Source organism: Podarcis melisellensis, assembly GCF_964234715.1.
Source record: "Podarcis melisellensis genome assembly, chromosome: 10".
NCBI classification, from domain to species: domain Eukaryota; kingdom Metazoa; phylum Chordata; class Lepidosauria; order Squamata; family Lacertidae; genus Podarcis; species Podarcis melisellensis.
The window spans coordinates 22,324,314-22,342,080 of NC_138542.1; the positions used below are offsets into that span (position 1 = coordinate 22,324,314).

Here is a 17,767-nt window from a genome sequence, read left to right on the forward strand (position 1 = left end):
AACCAAAATGGTATCTTTCCACTGCACACCAGAAAGCCCTGCTTCTAATGAGATTAGGAAGAACATGAGTTATTTCTTATGAAAGGATTTCCTTTTTAGCTCTTGCCTCAAAGCGAGGCATTATCCCTTAACTGAATACTTGTGTATGGTTCTTCTGTCGTTTCCTGATCTCTGCCTCTATCTTTGTTAAATGCCTGGAGTGCTCCCCGTTGTCTACAAGTGTTTTTTAATTGAAAACGAGCAAAATGGAAGCAAGGGCATAAATGCGCCGAAATAGCTTCAGCAAATGAGCAAACCAACACAATGAGAACTGAAGGAATAATTTGAAATTTGAAGTCATTGATAGCAGTAGGCCTCCGCTGTGTGAGAGAGCCATAGTATTTGGCCCTTTCTTTATACAGTTGTTATAAAACAAGAGAGCCCTCTTTTTTGTGAGAGGTGCAAGATTATTTACACTGAAACAAAACAAAACTCTGGGTGCAAGTTTTTTTCTTTTTTTATAATAATATTTATTAGCATTTTCATTTTCAACGAACGCCGTACAATTTTTACATTTCTTATCATCACCTATATTTTGACTCTCTTGAGTTGTCAACTTACCCCCATCCCTCCAAACTGACTTTCTAGCTTCCAATCATAATTTCATCCACATTTCTCATTTCCCCTATCTGCTTTTCTTTTTGCTTTCATATTCCTTTTAATTGTAAACAAGCTTCTACTTTTGACTAGCAAACCTTTAAATCAGTCCTGTTAGTGTTGTTAAATGTTTACAATACTCTTTCAAATAAATTTACTCCAGTCTTTTTCAAACCGTTGGTCTCACTAGTTTCAGATTTTCCCAGACCGTTTTGCCAGTTCTACATATTCAATTGTCTTATTTTACCATTCTTCTACTGTCGGAATTTCTTGCTGCTTCCATTTCTAGGCTAAAAGAATCCTTGCTGCTGTTGTAGCATATAAAAATAGAGTATAGTCTTTCTTGGGAATCTCTTCTCCTAGAATACCTAGCAGGAAAGCTTCTGGTTTCTTATGAAAAGTGCTCTTAAACACTTTCTTAAGTTCATTATATATCATATCCCATTATGCATTCACCTTGGGACAAGTCCAACTATCTGTCTTTTTTGGCGATTACTTGTAGCCGAGTAAGAGTGTCTTTCATAAACACGGTTTTAACAGTGGTTTTGGAAGACGCCTGTGTGTGAATTTGTTTTTTGTGTGTAGATCAGTGCATGCTGACCAACGCACAGTCTTCGCAGTAAGACTCTATTCCGATGGCATGAGTATCACAATGACCAGTTGATTCTTATCTGCTGCATCCTTCACCCACCTTTCAGCCGTTGTAACATACTGCTTATCGCCCGCCTGCTCTGCCATTGAGGACTTTTTGGATCATCCTTTGTCTAGCTCCTCCCCTTTGACCTTACCGCCTTGGGTGACCCTACTGGGAGCACGAGACTCCTGATGGCTTTGCTCACAAGGGTCATAGGAATGTGCAAGCCCACTCCCCATGACAAGGTGATGTTCCAGTGAATGAGTTCTCCATCAGTAGACCCTAGTGGGCTTATTTGGTAGTGAAGTAGTGCCCAGTGTCTGCATCTAGGGCCCCTTAGCAATGCTACCGCAATGGCATTGTGGGAAATTGAAACGATGAATAGACTTAAAGCATTGCTGACAGGATTGATGCATTTTTGCTTACCAGATCAAGACTTTTCACCACCAATGTGATTGTCGGAACTTGTGCCCAGGTAGCATTAAATGTTAATTGGGAGAAAAGTTACAGCCCCAAAGGCTTCATTTGTTCCTTTGTAACATTAGATGTGCAGCAGTCATATTCCCCAAGCTTGTCCTGGCAAGATGGCTTAAGCGAGAGCATCTGCACACTGCTGGCGACACCGTTGTTTCTTGCTATATGTAATGTTATGCCTTGTTCCCTCTTGAGGTGGTGATGATATGCCAGTTGAAGGCAGACTGCATAGCCAATATCTCTGTAACGCTTCTACTGGGACTTAAGTGTGAATGCTTCATATATAATTAGGCTTTATTCATCTATTGGGATGTTCTTCTTTTTTTAAAAAAAGCCCCATTAAAATGTACACATGTACAACCCTTGTCCATTATTATGGGGCTTGCTCAAGAAATCAGTTGATGTTACTACCACTGGAAGGGCGAAATAAAACCCTCCATAGTTTCAAATATTAAAATTTTGGTTCAAATTAGAAGCTAGAGCATCCTACTGACTTTGCATCTTCTTAAAATTGTTTACATTTAGGTGTGCTTTGGAGTTTCTGGCCACTGCTTGTGTTGTTTCAAAAGAACTCAAATGTTTTCATCTTTCCGAGTTTGGAAATAATTCACACATGCCTGTACACCATTTGATATCTTATCGCTTGGTCACTCAACACAATGACTTTCAGCCATGAAAGCTCCATCGAAAAGCACTTGTGTGATGAGAAGTGAGAAGGACAGGTGTCTTGGTGGTACTTGATCCATGGTGGGTTTTTCACATGAGCAGTGACTGCTTGATGCTGCAGCTATCAAGGAATGAGCATGCAAGTGTTTTAGTGAAACCTACTGCTTATGTACAGCATGTTGCATTGTGAAGTTGCTTTCCTTCTTCAAAGAGGTCCAAAACCAATCATCTGCTCTCTCTCCAGTTCAAAGGAAAAATGCCTCCTCCGTGTGATCCAGTGTGCAAGATCATAGATTGGATTCTCGCAGTCTGGCACCAACTCAATTCATGTTTATCACGGCTTGGTGCACCTGAAGCACTTGTTGGACCGAAGCATTTTCTGTCTTGTCCGGTGGTGCCTGGTCACAGCCACACAACAGTGAAGTAAGTCTTGTCGTTTAATCTTCATTAATGATACAGTGCAGCAGTGACATCCTTAAAATGCTTACTTCTCCAATATACCACTGTAATCTATTCTAGCACCACTAATTCAAATTTATAGAGTTTCCCAATCTTTCTCCCATGGCTGTACTCTTTCTAATTTTGTGTTACACCGTGCCTTCTTGGCAACCATTTTGCGACTGGCACCCGCAGCTCTTTCTCAAAATTCAAAATGTACCTGCTGCTTCAAAAAGGTTGGCAAGCCCTGATATACTGCTTAATTACAATCACGTACAACACACAGCAGAATAACTTATTTTAAAAAAAAAGTTGCAGCACCACTGTGTAGACATTTACTCGGTTACAGATGCTGAATTTATTATTCTTTACTTTTTATTTCATTCCGACAATCATGATGGTGCTATGATGTAAGTGAGTTTCTTAAATGCTCATGGGTATTTTCTCTCTTTTTTTTATTAGAGCTAGCAAACTCTTTGGTTAGTTAGTTTTTTGATATAAGATATCAGGAATATATAAGGTGTTGCAAAGCATGCAATGGCAGTAGTAGGGAAAAGTAACTGTGTGCTTCACAACTGCAGTAATACACACTGGGCCTCCATTAGACTATTAAATCCAGGGGCTAAAATTACATTTTATGTCTTTGATTATGATTACATGACACACTTGCCACATAGAAAGGAAGGTTCAAGCTCTTGGAAGTGCTTGTACAGCCCAAGTACAATTGTACCTTGGTTCTCGAACGCCTTGGTACTTAGACGTTTTGGCTCCTAAACGCCTCAAACCTGGAAGTGAGTGTTCCGGTTTGTAAACGTATTTTGGAAGCCAGACATCTGATTCGGGTTCCATGGCTTCCAATTGAGTACAGGAAGCTCCTGCAGCCAATTGGAAGCCGCGCCTTGGTTTTCGAACCGTTTTGGGAGTCGAACAGATTCCCATAATGGATTAAGTTCGACAACCAAGGAACGACTGTACAAGACAGCAATGGTTTGCTGTCCATGTGTCTTTCTCAGGATTTGTAGGCGCTTTCTGTGGTCTGAGGAAGAGATATTTTATACCACCTGATTATTTTTTTACCAACATTCAAGGGACTGAATATAGGATCTTCTGAACTCAAAGCATGCACTCTGCCACTAAACTATTGCCCCATACCAGAAGAGGGAATTTCAACAGCTTCTCATGCAAGGATGAAAAAAACTACAGCTACAATGTTCATGCCTTAGTGCTATTTCTTTTCCTTCTGTGCTCAAAGGTGGATGTCCAAGTTATGGAATTCTGTCATTGCTCCCCGAGTTCAAGAAGCAATTCTCTCCAGAGCTTCTCTGAAAAGACCATCCGCACTGGGACAGATGGCAGTCAAGAAAAGTCCGAGCCAAGGGCAACAGGCTGTGGTGAAAGCTGCGCTCAGCATCCTCTTAAATAAAGCTGTTCTGCATGGATGTCCTCTTCCCAGAGCAGGTAGGAAATAATAACTGGGTTGATTGCTAGACTCAAAAGTCCAGGGAGGAAACTGAAGGCTATAACCCAGCAATCCTAGAAGACATTGATAGCACTCACTAACTACCGCATCTCAGACATGGTTTCAAGAAACGTGTTTTGGAGTGATCATAATATCTTAAGCAATTCAAAAGCAAACTGCTGTTGCTTGCCCGTCTGATCTGGGGAAAATTCATTCTTGACCACAAAACTATGAAGATTACTGATCACGTAATGTTAAACTAGAGTTGAGGGAGTCATTTCTCCATGAGTTCATTTCTTGGCACTGTTATGTTGTGAACTGCCCTGAGGTCTACAGATGAAGAGTGGTATATTATTTATTATTATTATTATTATTATTATTATTATTATTATTATTATTATTATGTGCTACAGCCACATAGGTGTGGTCAATTGCATGGGTATTTCCCATGGAGTTTGAGCACTAGATATTTTTATTTTGCAAGGAGTCTGACGTGTTCACAGATGTAGATAAATTCTCAATTTTTTCTTATTTTTGTTGTGGCCAAGTGTTTGAGTATATTGCTCATAGTTCCCTTTATTGGTCCAGGCACTGCAGCTCTCTCCTTTCTGGCTACGAGGGCCTGAATCTCTATTTTTGCATTCATCTCTTCTCTTTCTCTCTCATGCAATCATCACACACGGTTTCTGCCCCTGCTGCTTCCTGTGTCATTTGCTTGTGTGTTTCTTTGTGAAACCAAAGGTAGTTCATTTTTACATTGGGGCCCGTGATTTATTTCTGGTTGAGCAATTAGGTAGCCCACGATTGTAAGAGATCTAGTGCTTACTGCTGAGCCCACAAAACCAATCAATTAAGTCTCAAAAACCTATAATATTTCATTGTTCGACCTCTTTATTCATCCTTGCAATCACAGCAAATCTTCCAGTTCCATAAAACCATGGTGGTTTTTAAAAAAAAGCTCAGCTGATGCTCTTTTAGACAAAGGCATTTGACATCACATTATAATATTTCAGGTCTTGAATTATCACCACCACGGCTTATTTTGTTCTCAATGTTTCAGAACTGGATCGGTACATTGCTGATTTCAAAGGAGGAAACTTCCCCCTCTCTATGGTGTCAAACTACAAGAATTGCCCCAAGAAAAGAGGAGAAAGCATCGCTTGGAGAAAAGTGAGCACCAGTCCTCGTAAGAAATCAGGCCACTTGTCTGCCCAGTCCTGGAGTAGGAAGGAGGAGAATGCAGAAGGTAATGGCTAATGGGAATGAAAGGCCCTGGAGATAATAGACCTCATAGGAACTGCAGAGATGGGCCAGGAAATTCTGTTTAATGTGAATGTTCTGTCCTGTAACCGTTCAGTCAAGGCGCTTTCATTTCTGAGTTGTTGTTGTTGTTGTTGTTGTTTACCAACGATATGCATAATCCACTCACCACCGCTGAAGTGCAAGTTCTCTTTAACCCTGCTAAAACAGATACAGTGGACGCTCGGGTTGCGAACGTGATCTGTGAGGGATGCACATTCGCAACCTGCCTTAGCGCGTCTGCAAACACGTGGGTTGTGATTCGGTGCCTCTGCGCATGCACGACCGCCGAAACCCGGAAGTAACCCATTCTGGTACTTCCGTGTTTCGGCGGTGCGTAACCCAAAAAAAACAACCTGAAGTGACTGTAACCCAAGGTATGACTGTACAGTGGTACCTCGGGTTACAGATGCTTCAGGTTACAGACGCTTCAGGTTACAGACTCCGATAACCCAGAAATAGTACCTCAGGTTAAGAACTTTGCTTCAGGATGAGAACAGAAATCGCGTGGTGGCAGCAGCGGGAGGCCCTATTAGCTAAAGTTGTACCTCAGGTTAAGAACAGTTTCAGGTTAAGAGCGGACCTCCAGAACGAATTTAGTTCTTAACCCGAGGTACCACTGTACAGGATTGGCACCATTGGTGCTTCATGGATTACTCCCACCGACTGTATGTGTGTGTCAATGCTTCTCATCCTTCGTCTTGTGTAGGTGTCAAGTCAAAGAACATATTGCAGGAAAATGGGAACAAAATGGCTTCTCTAACAAAAAAGTAAGTTGCTTTTGGAGGGGGACTGGAAAATTATTAGGCAATGATAAAATTAAATAACTGAATTCTGTAATAACCTAGTACTGTACATTTTTATGTGCCTTTGTCCCGGACCGTCTTCTAGGAAATTTTAGATAATTGTTTGCCCTGTGGTCAGTAAGCCTGTGGTGTGAGATGAGGTGAGCCTCATTCCCCTCCCCCAACTACAAAGGAAATGGGACAATATGCAGACAATAATATTCACCTTAAATTACTCTGGTTGGATGCCGTAGCCAAAATATCAACCTGCCAAAATGCCACAAAGGTTGGAAAGCACAAGTCCTGAAGAACTGCAGGTTCTTTGCTGCCGGTTGTCACAGCCTCAACATGTTTTGTTAAAAAGATAAAAGTGGTTGAGAGCAATGTGCAGGGTTGGTGCACCCATGAAGCAAGGTGAGGCAACCGCTTCAGGTGGCAAGGATCCACCAGGGCAGCAGATCCCAATGTCTATCTTTCTCTCTCGTTCCTGATGTTCCTGATCATCCATCACTCCATTTTTCCTGAATGGGAGGGAGGTGCCTCAGGTGTCAAAATGTCCTGAGCTGGTCCTGGCAATGTGCATGTGAGTGCTATTGGAGACATGCCTGGTCTTCAGGAACATTCTATGACGTTCCTGGCTTATACGAAACAGAACAGCCTACACACTTGCTTTTGAATAGTTCACAGGAATGAATTCCCAACTGTATTAGTTTGCAGAATGGCAGTCCTTAAGCCAGTGTGATACTTTCTAAAAATCCTGCTATCCATTCTATATACTGTTGAGCAAATGGTCAAAGGCACAGATTAACTGAATGAGACTCAAGTCAAGTTTAGTTTTACTTCTCCAGAGGATTTGCAGCTTTGGGAGAACACTTTACATATATACATTATCTGTTGCTTCAACAGATTGTGACTCAATCCTATGTAAATGTTTGAAATGCCTCTGTTAAAAAAAATATTGTGCTTGCATTTATGTTTGATGATATGAAAGGTCTGTCTGCAGTGTTTAATGGTTGCCATCGTTTAATGTTGCATGTGTGAACTTGCTCGCACATTATACTAGAAAAGGCCATTTCTCCCTTGTAGATTAGTAAGGAAATGCCCGTGTAGCAGGGAAGGTTAATTAAACCACTCATAGAATTAATATTCAACCCAGATATATTTTGAGTAGACCCAAAACTCTCAATTTTAAAATCTCATCTTTCCTAGGCAACAGTGTCAAGAATGATTTTTTTTTAAATGAACTTGTAGAATAAATTAAATTGGCTTTTGCTTTGTTTTCCTAGACGTCTAGAAGATGACCCACTAAGTGTGTTAAACCTGGAGCAGAGGCTATCGGTTGGTTCTGATGATGAAGTAGACCTTGTGCAGGAGCTTCAGAGCATATGTTTAAGCAAATCGGAATCTGACATAAGCAAGGTAACTGCAGTCTACATCTCTTCACAACATAATCGGCCTGTCTGTTTCCTCTGGTTCCATCCATGCTTCATTCCAACATGTCACAATTTTCTCCCGTTCTCAGGAAAACATTCATAGACTCATCCATCTCTCTAAGTGCCTTCCTTTTCTGTTTCTACCCGGTGTTGTCTCCAAACTCCTTCAGTTGACTGCTTACTCCCACTTTTCATTTATTTATTTATTCCATTTCAAAATGCTTATAATTACATAAATAAAAAATAAGGCTGGATTTAAATAGCGCACTTGCAGAATTACAATTCCAAAATGTCTGCAAAATGGCTTATTCTCACTTCTTTCTCCTCCAACTCCTCTCCTGCTCTCTATTTAAAGTGCCCTCAGCAGATGATTTCCTCACGGCCAAATTCAAAGGTCTCTGTCCTCATCTTGCCAGATTCCCTTCTTGCTCTAGTTTCTGTTCTCAACTGGGTCTCTTCCTACCTGACCATTCTCTCGTTTCTCTGTTCCCTGTTTCTATTAGAATCTGTCTCAGTGATATATTGTTGTTCCCAATCCTAGGTTATTCCATCAGATTCCCATGGTTTTCATATTGCCTATATGCTGGTACCCAGTTTTGTCTCCCTATCCCAGACCAAGATCCCCCTCCATTCATTCCAGTTCTTAAGTACTTCTCTGACATTGCTGCTTATATGTTACATCACCCTCTCAAACTCATTCCTATGCTTCCTTTCCTCATATACTCTGTATTAGACGTTTGCATCTCTGTGTCCATTGAAAATATCACCATCTACCTCATTGGATAGACACGTCTCTTCCACACTGCCACCAAGTCACTTCATTTTCACCTGTTTTAACATTGTAAAAATGCAGCCTTTCTTTTCTGCTTTATCAGCAAATATTCTGATTTGTGGTCTTGTCATCTCCCATTCTGAAAGCTGCAACCTTCTCTCCCCTCTTCCTACACCCACCCTATACCAATGCTCTACCACCAAACAAGTCATCTCTTTTATTGCTCAGACCACCTGACAGCTGTCCTTAATTCCTACACCATCTTTCAGCCTGGAATCCATCACAAAATCCTCACCTGTACTTTCAAAGTTCCCTGTGGCTTTGCATCCTCTTATCCTGGCCACCTTTGCATCCCAATACTCCTGCTGGTGTTCAGGTCCATCATCTGTCTGAACATCTCCTTCCCTTTCCCTTTCTCACCCTGCCCCTTATGCCTGAAACTTGTTTTCAAAAATGGCTGCAAGTGGTTGCCTCTCTCTTCCATTAACTCTCCCCTTGAAACTCACATTTTCCATGAAGTTTTTGGTGCATGCCCGTATTTATTTGTACAAATATTTATAGACCACTATTTCATAGTGGAGTAACTCATTATGTAGAAGTTCCATCATCATATGGAAAGTTCCCTTGCTGCCTCCAATAATGTCCAGTTTGTGTCCTGTAGACAATATTGGATGTACCGTGGTGCTGCTTAAGTTGTATCTAATCACAGAAGACATAGCGTATAGACTGCAGCTTGGCAACACTCTTTTCAACTCTGAAAACCTTTATAATATGTTTACAGAGTGTATTACCAAGGTTTAAGAGGTTTATCAAAGCAGATTAACAATGATACGCAGAACATTACTTAAAAACATGTATCAGTTTTTGTATATGCGAGTGAGATTTCCCTCTGACTTCATAATCTTATCTCTGTTGTCGCTATCAGTCTCTTGATCATGGGAAGCTAGTGTAGACTTAATGAGGGGTATAGGCATGTTTTGACTTCTAACACTTGACTTTTTCCATCCCTCCTTCCTCACCAAACCTTACACAGATAGTAGATTCAAAGGATGAGCTGGTGATGATGATTAATGCTTCTCAGAAGGATCCTGTGTTTTCAGCAAACGTCATTAAGGCCAAAACTTCAGCATCACAGCAGGTTTGTGACGAGTTGTGATAACGTGGCATAAGGATGTCTTTGTATGTCCGTGACCTAAGCCTAGAGTTGTTTGTTAGATTCAGGGCATACTGAGCACAATCACTGCATGGTTGCCAAGGCTCTTTATATTGTGTTGTCCTTGTGGAAGTGAAGTTTCACCATGAGAGAAGACAGAGAACAACAGAGACAGGCACAAGATGGGCAAGAAAGACTGATGCGCATGAATTATGCGCACAAAGGCGGAGAGAGAGAGAGAGAGAGAGAGAGAGAGAGAGAGAGAGAGAGAGAGAGAATGAAGCAGATATGCAGGCTAGACATCATCCTATGGACCACTGGTTGCCATGGGAAGATGTCAAAATATTTTAGATTTTTGAAAACAAAAATCAGAAGAGGTGTTGTGTTTGACAACTCCATTGTCCAGAAATTCTATTTTGCTTTTGCATTTACGTTAGAGTTTTATTTTTGTTGAGCTACCTGGTCATTTACAGAAATAGTGAATACATACTTATGCATTTATTTAAAGCGTTTTTACCCTGCTCTTTAGCCAAAAAGGCTCCCAGAGCAGCTTACAAGATCAGAGAGAAGATAGCCCTTGCCTTCAGGATGATAATCTAAAAACACCACACACTTGGAAAAGGGGATAGCGAGGGAGGAGGAGGAGAATGGCGAGCTCAGACAGTTATTATAATGACTATGTAGGATGAGAATAGTTCTAGAAGCCTAATGAAATGGCTGCTGCTAGGGAGAACCAAAGGCAGCTGGCATCTCAACGGAGGCAACAGCCTTGCTTCACCTCTCTCTCTCTCTCTCTCTCTCTCTCTCTCTCTCTCTCTCTCTCTCTCTCTGCTGTGCAGCTTCATAGAATTATACAACATTTTAGTGTGGCTATTTATCATTTATGAAGAAGTTCCAGTGTGCACAGGATTTCAAAGTCTCTTGCTTTATTCATATAAACATCCTCCGAAGTAAGGAGAAAAATTAAAAATTGAGCCCTGCAAATGGGAAGTGTCGCCCAAAGGACCCAGTGAGAATAGATCCTTGCCCCAGTCGGACGTGCTGTCTCCAATTAAGTGTTGCGTGTTGAGTCCCACAGTTGCCACCCCCCAATAATTCACACTTCACACATCAATTTTTGTTTGGGTTTTTGGCATAATTTTGGCCACAACTTTATTCACATACAAAATCTGTGAGTGGTTGCTTAGGCATTGGTTATGACTATCTGTCCATGCCCTCAGGGACAGAGCTGGCATTCCGGACACCAGCGGAAGCCAGAGGCAATCCGGACACCAGCGGAAGCCTTAGTGGGAAACAAATATTGGGTGAGCAAATGAAGCTGGGCGTCAGTCCCTCACTACTCACCCTCATGTTCCTTTGGGGCTTGCACGGCCCAAGTCCGATGCCAGGGACAAGGACGAAAAGAATGGCAAGCCCCTGGATTCCTTTAACGGAATTCCCTTCGCATCATTTGGAGGGGTAGGCACTTACCCCTCCAAGAACCACCTTAACCAATGCCTAACCGCCAACCTTACAAGTTGTGACGATTTGCTACGCAGTAGGCGAAAACCAATGGCACAAGCCAATCAGCCAATGGCAAAATTCCTACTGTGCCCCTGCACCAAGGCAGACGACACCATGACAGGCATAGCAAGGTCAAGCGATCAGGAAAAACCTCCTATTAAAGGGAGGGAGGGCGGGTGATCCGAAAGCAAACGGCCAAGAGGAAGTCCAACCCCTGGCTCCCCATATTTATAGACTCTAACCCCTCCTCTGAATTTGGCAACATACAGAACTCCCCAGCAACCCAATATTAACCCTTTAGCAGGCTTGGGTTTTTCCTCAAATCTGCCTAGTCATGGCAAGGTGGCATGTTTCCCCAACCGCAACCCGTGCTCTCTGGTTAGGGAGAACACGCTTTTTAGGTTGCAGTCCCATATTTACTTATTTAAGAACTATGGAAGCCAGTTGGGCTTTCTTCTGTGTACAGGTTCATACTGTTGTTCTCCTACAGTTCACAAACAAAAGTGGTAAGCTATCAACGATACACCATGGAAAACCCCAAAAGATTGTGGCTTACTCCCCTGCTAAACAATTTAAAAATCTTTGTGGTTCCCAGCCTATCGATGCTCGGTGGCGCTGTGGGTTAAACCACAGAGCCTAGGGCTTGCCGATCAGAAGGTTGGCGGTTCAAATCCCCGCGACAGGGTGAGCTCCCGTTGCTCGGTTCCATCTCCTGCCTACCTAGCAGTTCGAAAGCACATCAAAGTCCAAGTAGATAAATAGGTACCACTCCAGCGGGAAGGTAAACGGCATTTCCGTGCGCTGCTCTGGTCCGCCAGAAGTGGCTTAGTCATGCTGGCCACATGACCTGGAAGCTGTATGCCGGCTCCCTCGGCCAATAAAGCCAGATGAGCGCCGCAACCCCAGAGTCGTCCGCAACTGGATCTAACAGTCAGGGGTCCCCTTTACCTTTACCATGGATGAGGGGCAAAGTTTCTTAAACGTCTGGCAACCAGATTGGGGGCATTGAAAGAGCACATCTAGTTGTTTTATTTTCCTAAACTATGAATATTATTTCACACGAGTCTCGAGGCGATTCGCAAACATGCCGTAACACAGCTTGCCGTACAAAAACCTGACAAAAGATAGGTTTATGTAACCTTTTCCTTCAGCTGGAAAAGCGTGTTTAAACAAAAATGTCTTCCGTCCCTTCCTGAACATACAGACAGCGTGTGCCTGTTGTATCTGAACAGGAATTCTTGTGGGGGAAATTGCTCAGCCGGTCTAATGGAAGATTTCCCCACAGTAAAGTACAAAGGGCTACCATTTAGTGGCACAATAAAAAGAAGTACCCAACCAGGTGGGCAGAGTATATATAATAAAATTATTATTATTACTTATAGCAAAAGGGGAGTGCCATAAGAGATGCTTGGTGACCAGCTGGAGGCATTAACAGCTGCCATGGGCAGCAGAGGCCTGGTTCACGCTGAGGGGACCTGGGGGGAAATTGTGTCTGGACTATACCATATCAGATTACAGTGGAAGTGGTCATATGACTGATATTTTTAAATCTATTCTTGTACAGCTGTACCTTGGAAGTTGAACGGAATCCGTTCGACTTCCAAAACATTCGGAAACCAAAGCACAGCTTCTGATTAGCTGCGGGGAGCTTCCTGCAGCCAATCAGAAGCCGTGGAAGCCCCGCCGGATATTTGACTTCCAAAATATGTTCGCAAACCGGAGCAGTCACTTCTGGGTTTGTGGCATTCCAGAACCAAAACATTCGGGAATTAAGCTGTTTCAAAATGAAGATACGGCTGTACTTGCATGTTATTGGGGGTTGGGATTTACATCATCAGGGAAAGCCCCTTGCAAGGACTTCCATTTGCACCGTGGTGCTTAAATCCATCTCTACACTGCCCCATGCACCACCAAATTGGCTTGGGGTAGGGGGTCATAAAACCCCCAGAACAGCACACAGGGCAGGGAGAGCGGGAATCAATCTCTCTGGCAACTTGGAATGCTCGTGCAGACAGAAAAAGTGGAAGAGCACAACACAACACTGTATAAATCTTTTTGACTTTCCCCCCATTGCCACATTTTCAGTAGGATATGAACAGAGGCCTAAGGAGTGGGTGGGCTGTGTTGAATTGGTGGGTGGGCTGAGTGAATTGCTGAGCTATTAATGTGAGTGAAACCTCCCTTGACAAACGTGGCGTTCTTCACCCCTATTGCTGTGTGCCTTTAGCACTGGGGATTGTGTGATTGTTTGTGTGTTGCTATCGCTATCCCATACCGATTCGTGACTTGCCTTTCAGTGGTATAATAATCAGAATGAAGTATTTGAAATGAGCCCCATGCCCTAGAAGATTTTGTTTCTTTAAAAAAAGAAGTTTTGTGACACCCACACAAAACACAGCCCACTCTGAGGAAAAATAATTGAGAAACTCAGACTAGTCAGCCCTAGGATGAGAGAGCATTCGGCTTCAGCCATTCATGATCGGGCCCAGAGACCATGAACTCTCCAGATGGTTGTCGTTACCATGGAAACTCAAAAACACAGAGGAAGTGGCTGAATAAAATGGTACCCAAGGGGGAGGGTTCCTTGGAAGTGACAATTAGAAATGTTTGGTTGCTTAAAAGGCTTTTCCCCCCTTCCTCTGAGTTGTAAGAGGCTGTTGCCTTCTTAGCATGTGAAATAGGAAAGAGGGAAGAACGTCTGCAAAGCATCTCAGAATGTATACAAAGATAATCACATGGAGGCCTGTCTGGGAACATCACTTGTGATGAGTTTGTACATCAGCCGATATGCTTTCTCCCAGTAGGAAAGTGGCAGCTACCTGGAGAAGGGGGGCGGTTAGATATTTAAGCAGACTGAATGACAGTAGCGCGTGAGACTCTTCACCTCAGGGTCATGGCTTCAGGCCCCACATTGGGCAAAAGATTCCTGCATTGGGGGGGTGGACTAGATGACCCTTGCAGTCCCTTCCAACATTATGTTCTGTCCACAAAGCTGTAGCTGCATCTGCACTGCAGATCCTGCACTGAGCAAGGGCGTGGGGTGGATGATCGCCAAAGGCCCTTCCAACTAGCTCTATACGTGTGTTCAAAACAATGTTTGCAATTCAGTTTAATAATAATAATAATAATAATAATAATAATAATACTACACAGGTCTATGTATTCATACTGATTCAGTCAGTCACTGATGGGGAATATATATATAAACATTTAGGTGCCTCCAGAACGCTTGGAAAGTTTAAGCTTGCTATCTCTCTCTCTCTCTCTCTCTCTCTCTCTCTCTCTCTCTCTATATATATATATATATATATATATATATATATCCCCATGCACCTTGATTAAGTCAGAAAAAGACAACATTTTTTATTTATTTCCTATGAAACTCAATTTGAGGGAGGGGGCTCATTTCCAGTGGCAAGTATATTTTAATGAATTCATGAGTGAAAAATGGCATCAAATGAACGCAGTAGCTTGATCAGTTCCATCTTTGTGGTATGTTGTTGTTGTTTAGTTGTTTAGTTGTGTCCGACTCTTCGTGACCCCATGGACCAGAGCACACCAGGCACTCCTGTCTTCCACTGCCTCCCGCAGCTTGGTCAGACTCATGCTGGTAGCTTCGAGAACACTGTTCAACCATCTCGTCCTCTGTCGTCCCCTTCTCCTTGTGCCCTCCATCTTTCCCAACATCAGGGTCTTTTCCAAGGAGTCTTCTCTCCCCATGAGGTGGCCAAAGTATCGGAGCCTCAGCTTCACGATCTGTGAGCACTCAGGGCTGATTTCCTTAAGAATGGATAGGAATGTGGTATAGTTGCCAGCAGATGTTGGTTATAAGAAGCAACCATGCAGTAGGGACCAAACAGGGTGTGTATTGTGTACAGATCAGCCTTCCAACTTACATTTGTTAAATCGTCTCATTATAATATGGTTTGTGGCAAATATATAACTACTGCAGTAGAGATTTTTACTGATTTAGATAAAAGGTAGTACTGAAGTGAAAAAAGAATAGTTGGTCAGAGCATGGTGCTGAGAACGCCAAGGTTGCAGATTTGATCCCTGTACAGGACAGCTGCATGTTCCAGCCATATTGGTCAACATTTCCCATTTTTTTAAGGGAAATTCCCTTATTCCGAATAGGATTCCTCGCAAGAAAAGGGGAAAGTTGACAGTTATGGTTCCAGCATTGCAGGGGGTTGGACTAGATGACCCTTAGGGTCCCTTCCAACTCTACGGTTGTATGAAATAGGGTGAGATGTTGTGCCCTTCCTTCCCTGTATCCACACCTTTAGCATTGTTTCCCCCCATTTGGGCGGGGGGAATGGAAGATAGATTTTACTTTGTCCAGAAGTGTGCATAGAAATCTCTGCAGCATTTAGACGGCTTCAGTCTCCTCTGCAGAGGTCATGCATTTATCAGCGGGTTTTATGTTATCCAGATTAGAACCCACCAGGCTTGCAGAAAGCAGGTGGCTGTACCCAGATATGCCTACGGCTCTTTCTTCTTGCTGCTTGATGTAGCTTCTGGAATCGTAAGATGCGGTGGGGGAAGGGAGGGAAGCAGAAAATAGGAGAAGACAAGACATGCATTTAAAAATAGAAACAGGGATATTGTAGAAATAGAAAAAAAAGTCCAGATATGGTGGTGGGCATAGAATCTATTTAGTCTTAAAAGGCATGTAGGCAGCTGCATTCTGTAATCACAGGCTCTCTTCTTTTCATCCCAAAATGCACACTGCAAATGCCACCAGCCATACCATTTTGAGGCCCGAGGAAAATAATCTCGTATAAGCCTCTACACAGGAAACTATTTAATATGCAAAACGTTTGCTTTCTCAACAGTTGGACGGTGGAAATTTTCAGGGTTGTTTTCATACATAAAGTGGTAGGAGCCGGTATATATTTTGAGAAGGGAAAGTGGGGGAACAAAGGAGGTGTGTACACAGTGATTCCCGTGAAGGAGAAATGTTTCATTGTCAATTTTATTTACAAATTGAGCACAATTTCATGCAGTTTCGACACACTTTTGGCTGTGCAGAATTAACACTACAGAATTCTGACTAGCTAAATAAACTCAAGTAGCACTGTAAAATGGTGCTATTTCTTACTCAGGGAGCTGTAACTCAGTGCATAATAGGTAGCCCAACTTCTCTCACGCCTTAAAGCTTCCCTGTTCCTCACCGTTTCACATCACAGCAGCGGTGGATTCTGTGGTTCATCTCAGGTGCCAAAATGTCTTGGACTGACCCTGTCCTGGAAATGCTGTGGTCCCAAACCATTTAGATCAAGACTAGTATTTCGAATTAAGCCCGGGAACAATTTGGTAAAAATGCAACGGGTAAAGTATAGGTGTTACACATTCTAAATCAGGGGTCAACAAACCTTTTCAGCAGGGGGCCGGTACACTGTCCCTCAGACCTTGTGGGGGGCTGGACTATACTTTGAAAAATAATGATGAACGGATTCCTATGCCCCACAATTAACTCAGAGATGCATTTTAAATAAAAGCACACATTCTACTCATGTAAAGGCATGCTGATTCCTAGAACATCTGTGGGCCGGATTTAGAAGGCGATTGGGCCAGATCCGGCCCCCGGACCTTAGTTTGTCTATCCATGTTCTAAAATGGTAGCTGCAGCAGTTTATGTTTCCAAACAGTTTCTTATGCCAGGCCCATGTTGCGCATGTCAGACTAGCCTCATATGGATGTAACCCGGGCATGTTAAACTGAGGAAAGCCCTCCTTTGATGGCTAGATGAAACCTCTGGTTCAGAGCAGGTATGCCACTGCTATGGAGCAGCAACAGGAGAGGTTTATGGGAAAATAGTATGTTGAACTAAATGGACCAATCAGGAGGGCTCCTCTTAAATTCTGAACATACAGTTGTACCTTGGATCTCGAACGACTTGTGAGTTGAACGTTTTGGGTGCCAAACGCTGCAAACCCGGAAGTGATTGTTCCGGTCTGCGAACGTTCTTTAATAATAATTTTTTTATACCCCACCCATCTGGCTGAGTTTCCCCAGTGACTGTGGGCGGCTCCCAATCAAGTGTTAAAAACATACAGCATTAAATATTAAAAAATTCCCTAAAGAGGGCTGCCTTCAGATGTCTTTTAAATATAGGATAGCCGCTTATTTCCTTCACATCTGAAAGGAGGGCATTCCACAGGGCGGGCGCCACTACCGAGAAGGCCCTCTGTCTGGTTCCCTCTAACCTCACTTCTCGCAATGAGGGAACCGCCAGAAGGCCCTTGGAGCTGGATCTCAGTGTCCGGGCTGAACGATAGGGGTGGAGACGCTCCTTCAGGTTCTTTGGAACCCAAACTTTCACTTCAAAGTAAAAATGCCTAGGGTCGCCCTGCACAATAACAGAGAAGGGCCGGTGCTAGAATCCAAAGACTTGGCTTGCATACCACAAAGCAGAGCTGCTGCGATAGTCAGCATAGTACATTCACCCCCTCCATGTATCTCTAACTGGTGGCAGCAGAAGTTTGGTGTAAGCTCAGGGTCCTTGATCCCAG

The 17,767-nt window shown here is 43.0% G+C and overlaps 1 protein-coding gene across 2 annotated transcripts in view; it reads left to right on the forward strand.

The window, feature by feature from the left end:
* Positions 1-17,767, forward strand: part of CTTNBP2 (cortactin binding protein 2) — a 119,444-nt gene that overhangs the window by 99,612 nt on the left and 2,065 nt on the right. The window contains exons 17-22 of one of the 2 annotated variants that reach the window (XM_081928916.1): positions 2,655-2,833; positions 4,101-4,306; positions 5,368-5,553; positions 6,316-6,376; positions 7,678-7,810; positions 9,630-9,734. In XM_081928916.1, coding sequence (XP_081785042.1) covers positions 2,655-2,833; positions 4,101-4,306; positions 5,368-5,553; positions 6,316-6,376; positions 7,678-7,810; positions 9,630-9,734 — 870 coding nt within the window. Of the gene's footprint in view, positions 1-2,654; positions 2,834-4,100; positions 4,307-5,367; positions 5,554-6,315; positions 6,377-7,677; positions 7,811-9,629; positions 9,735-17,767 lie in introns of those variants that run through there. The other variant, XM_081928917.1, reaches the window with a different exon arrangement.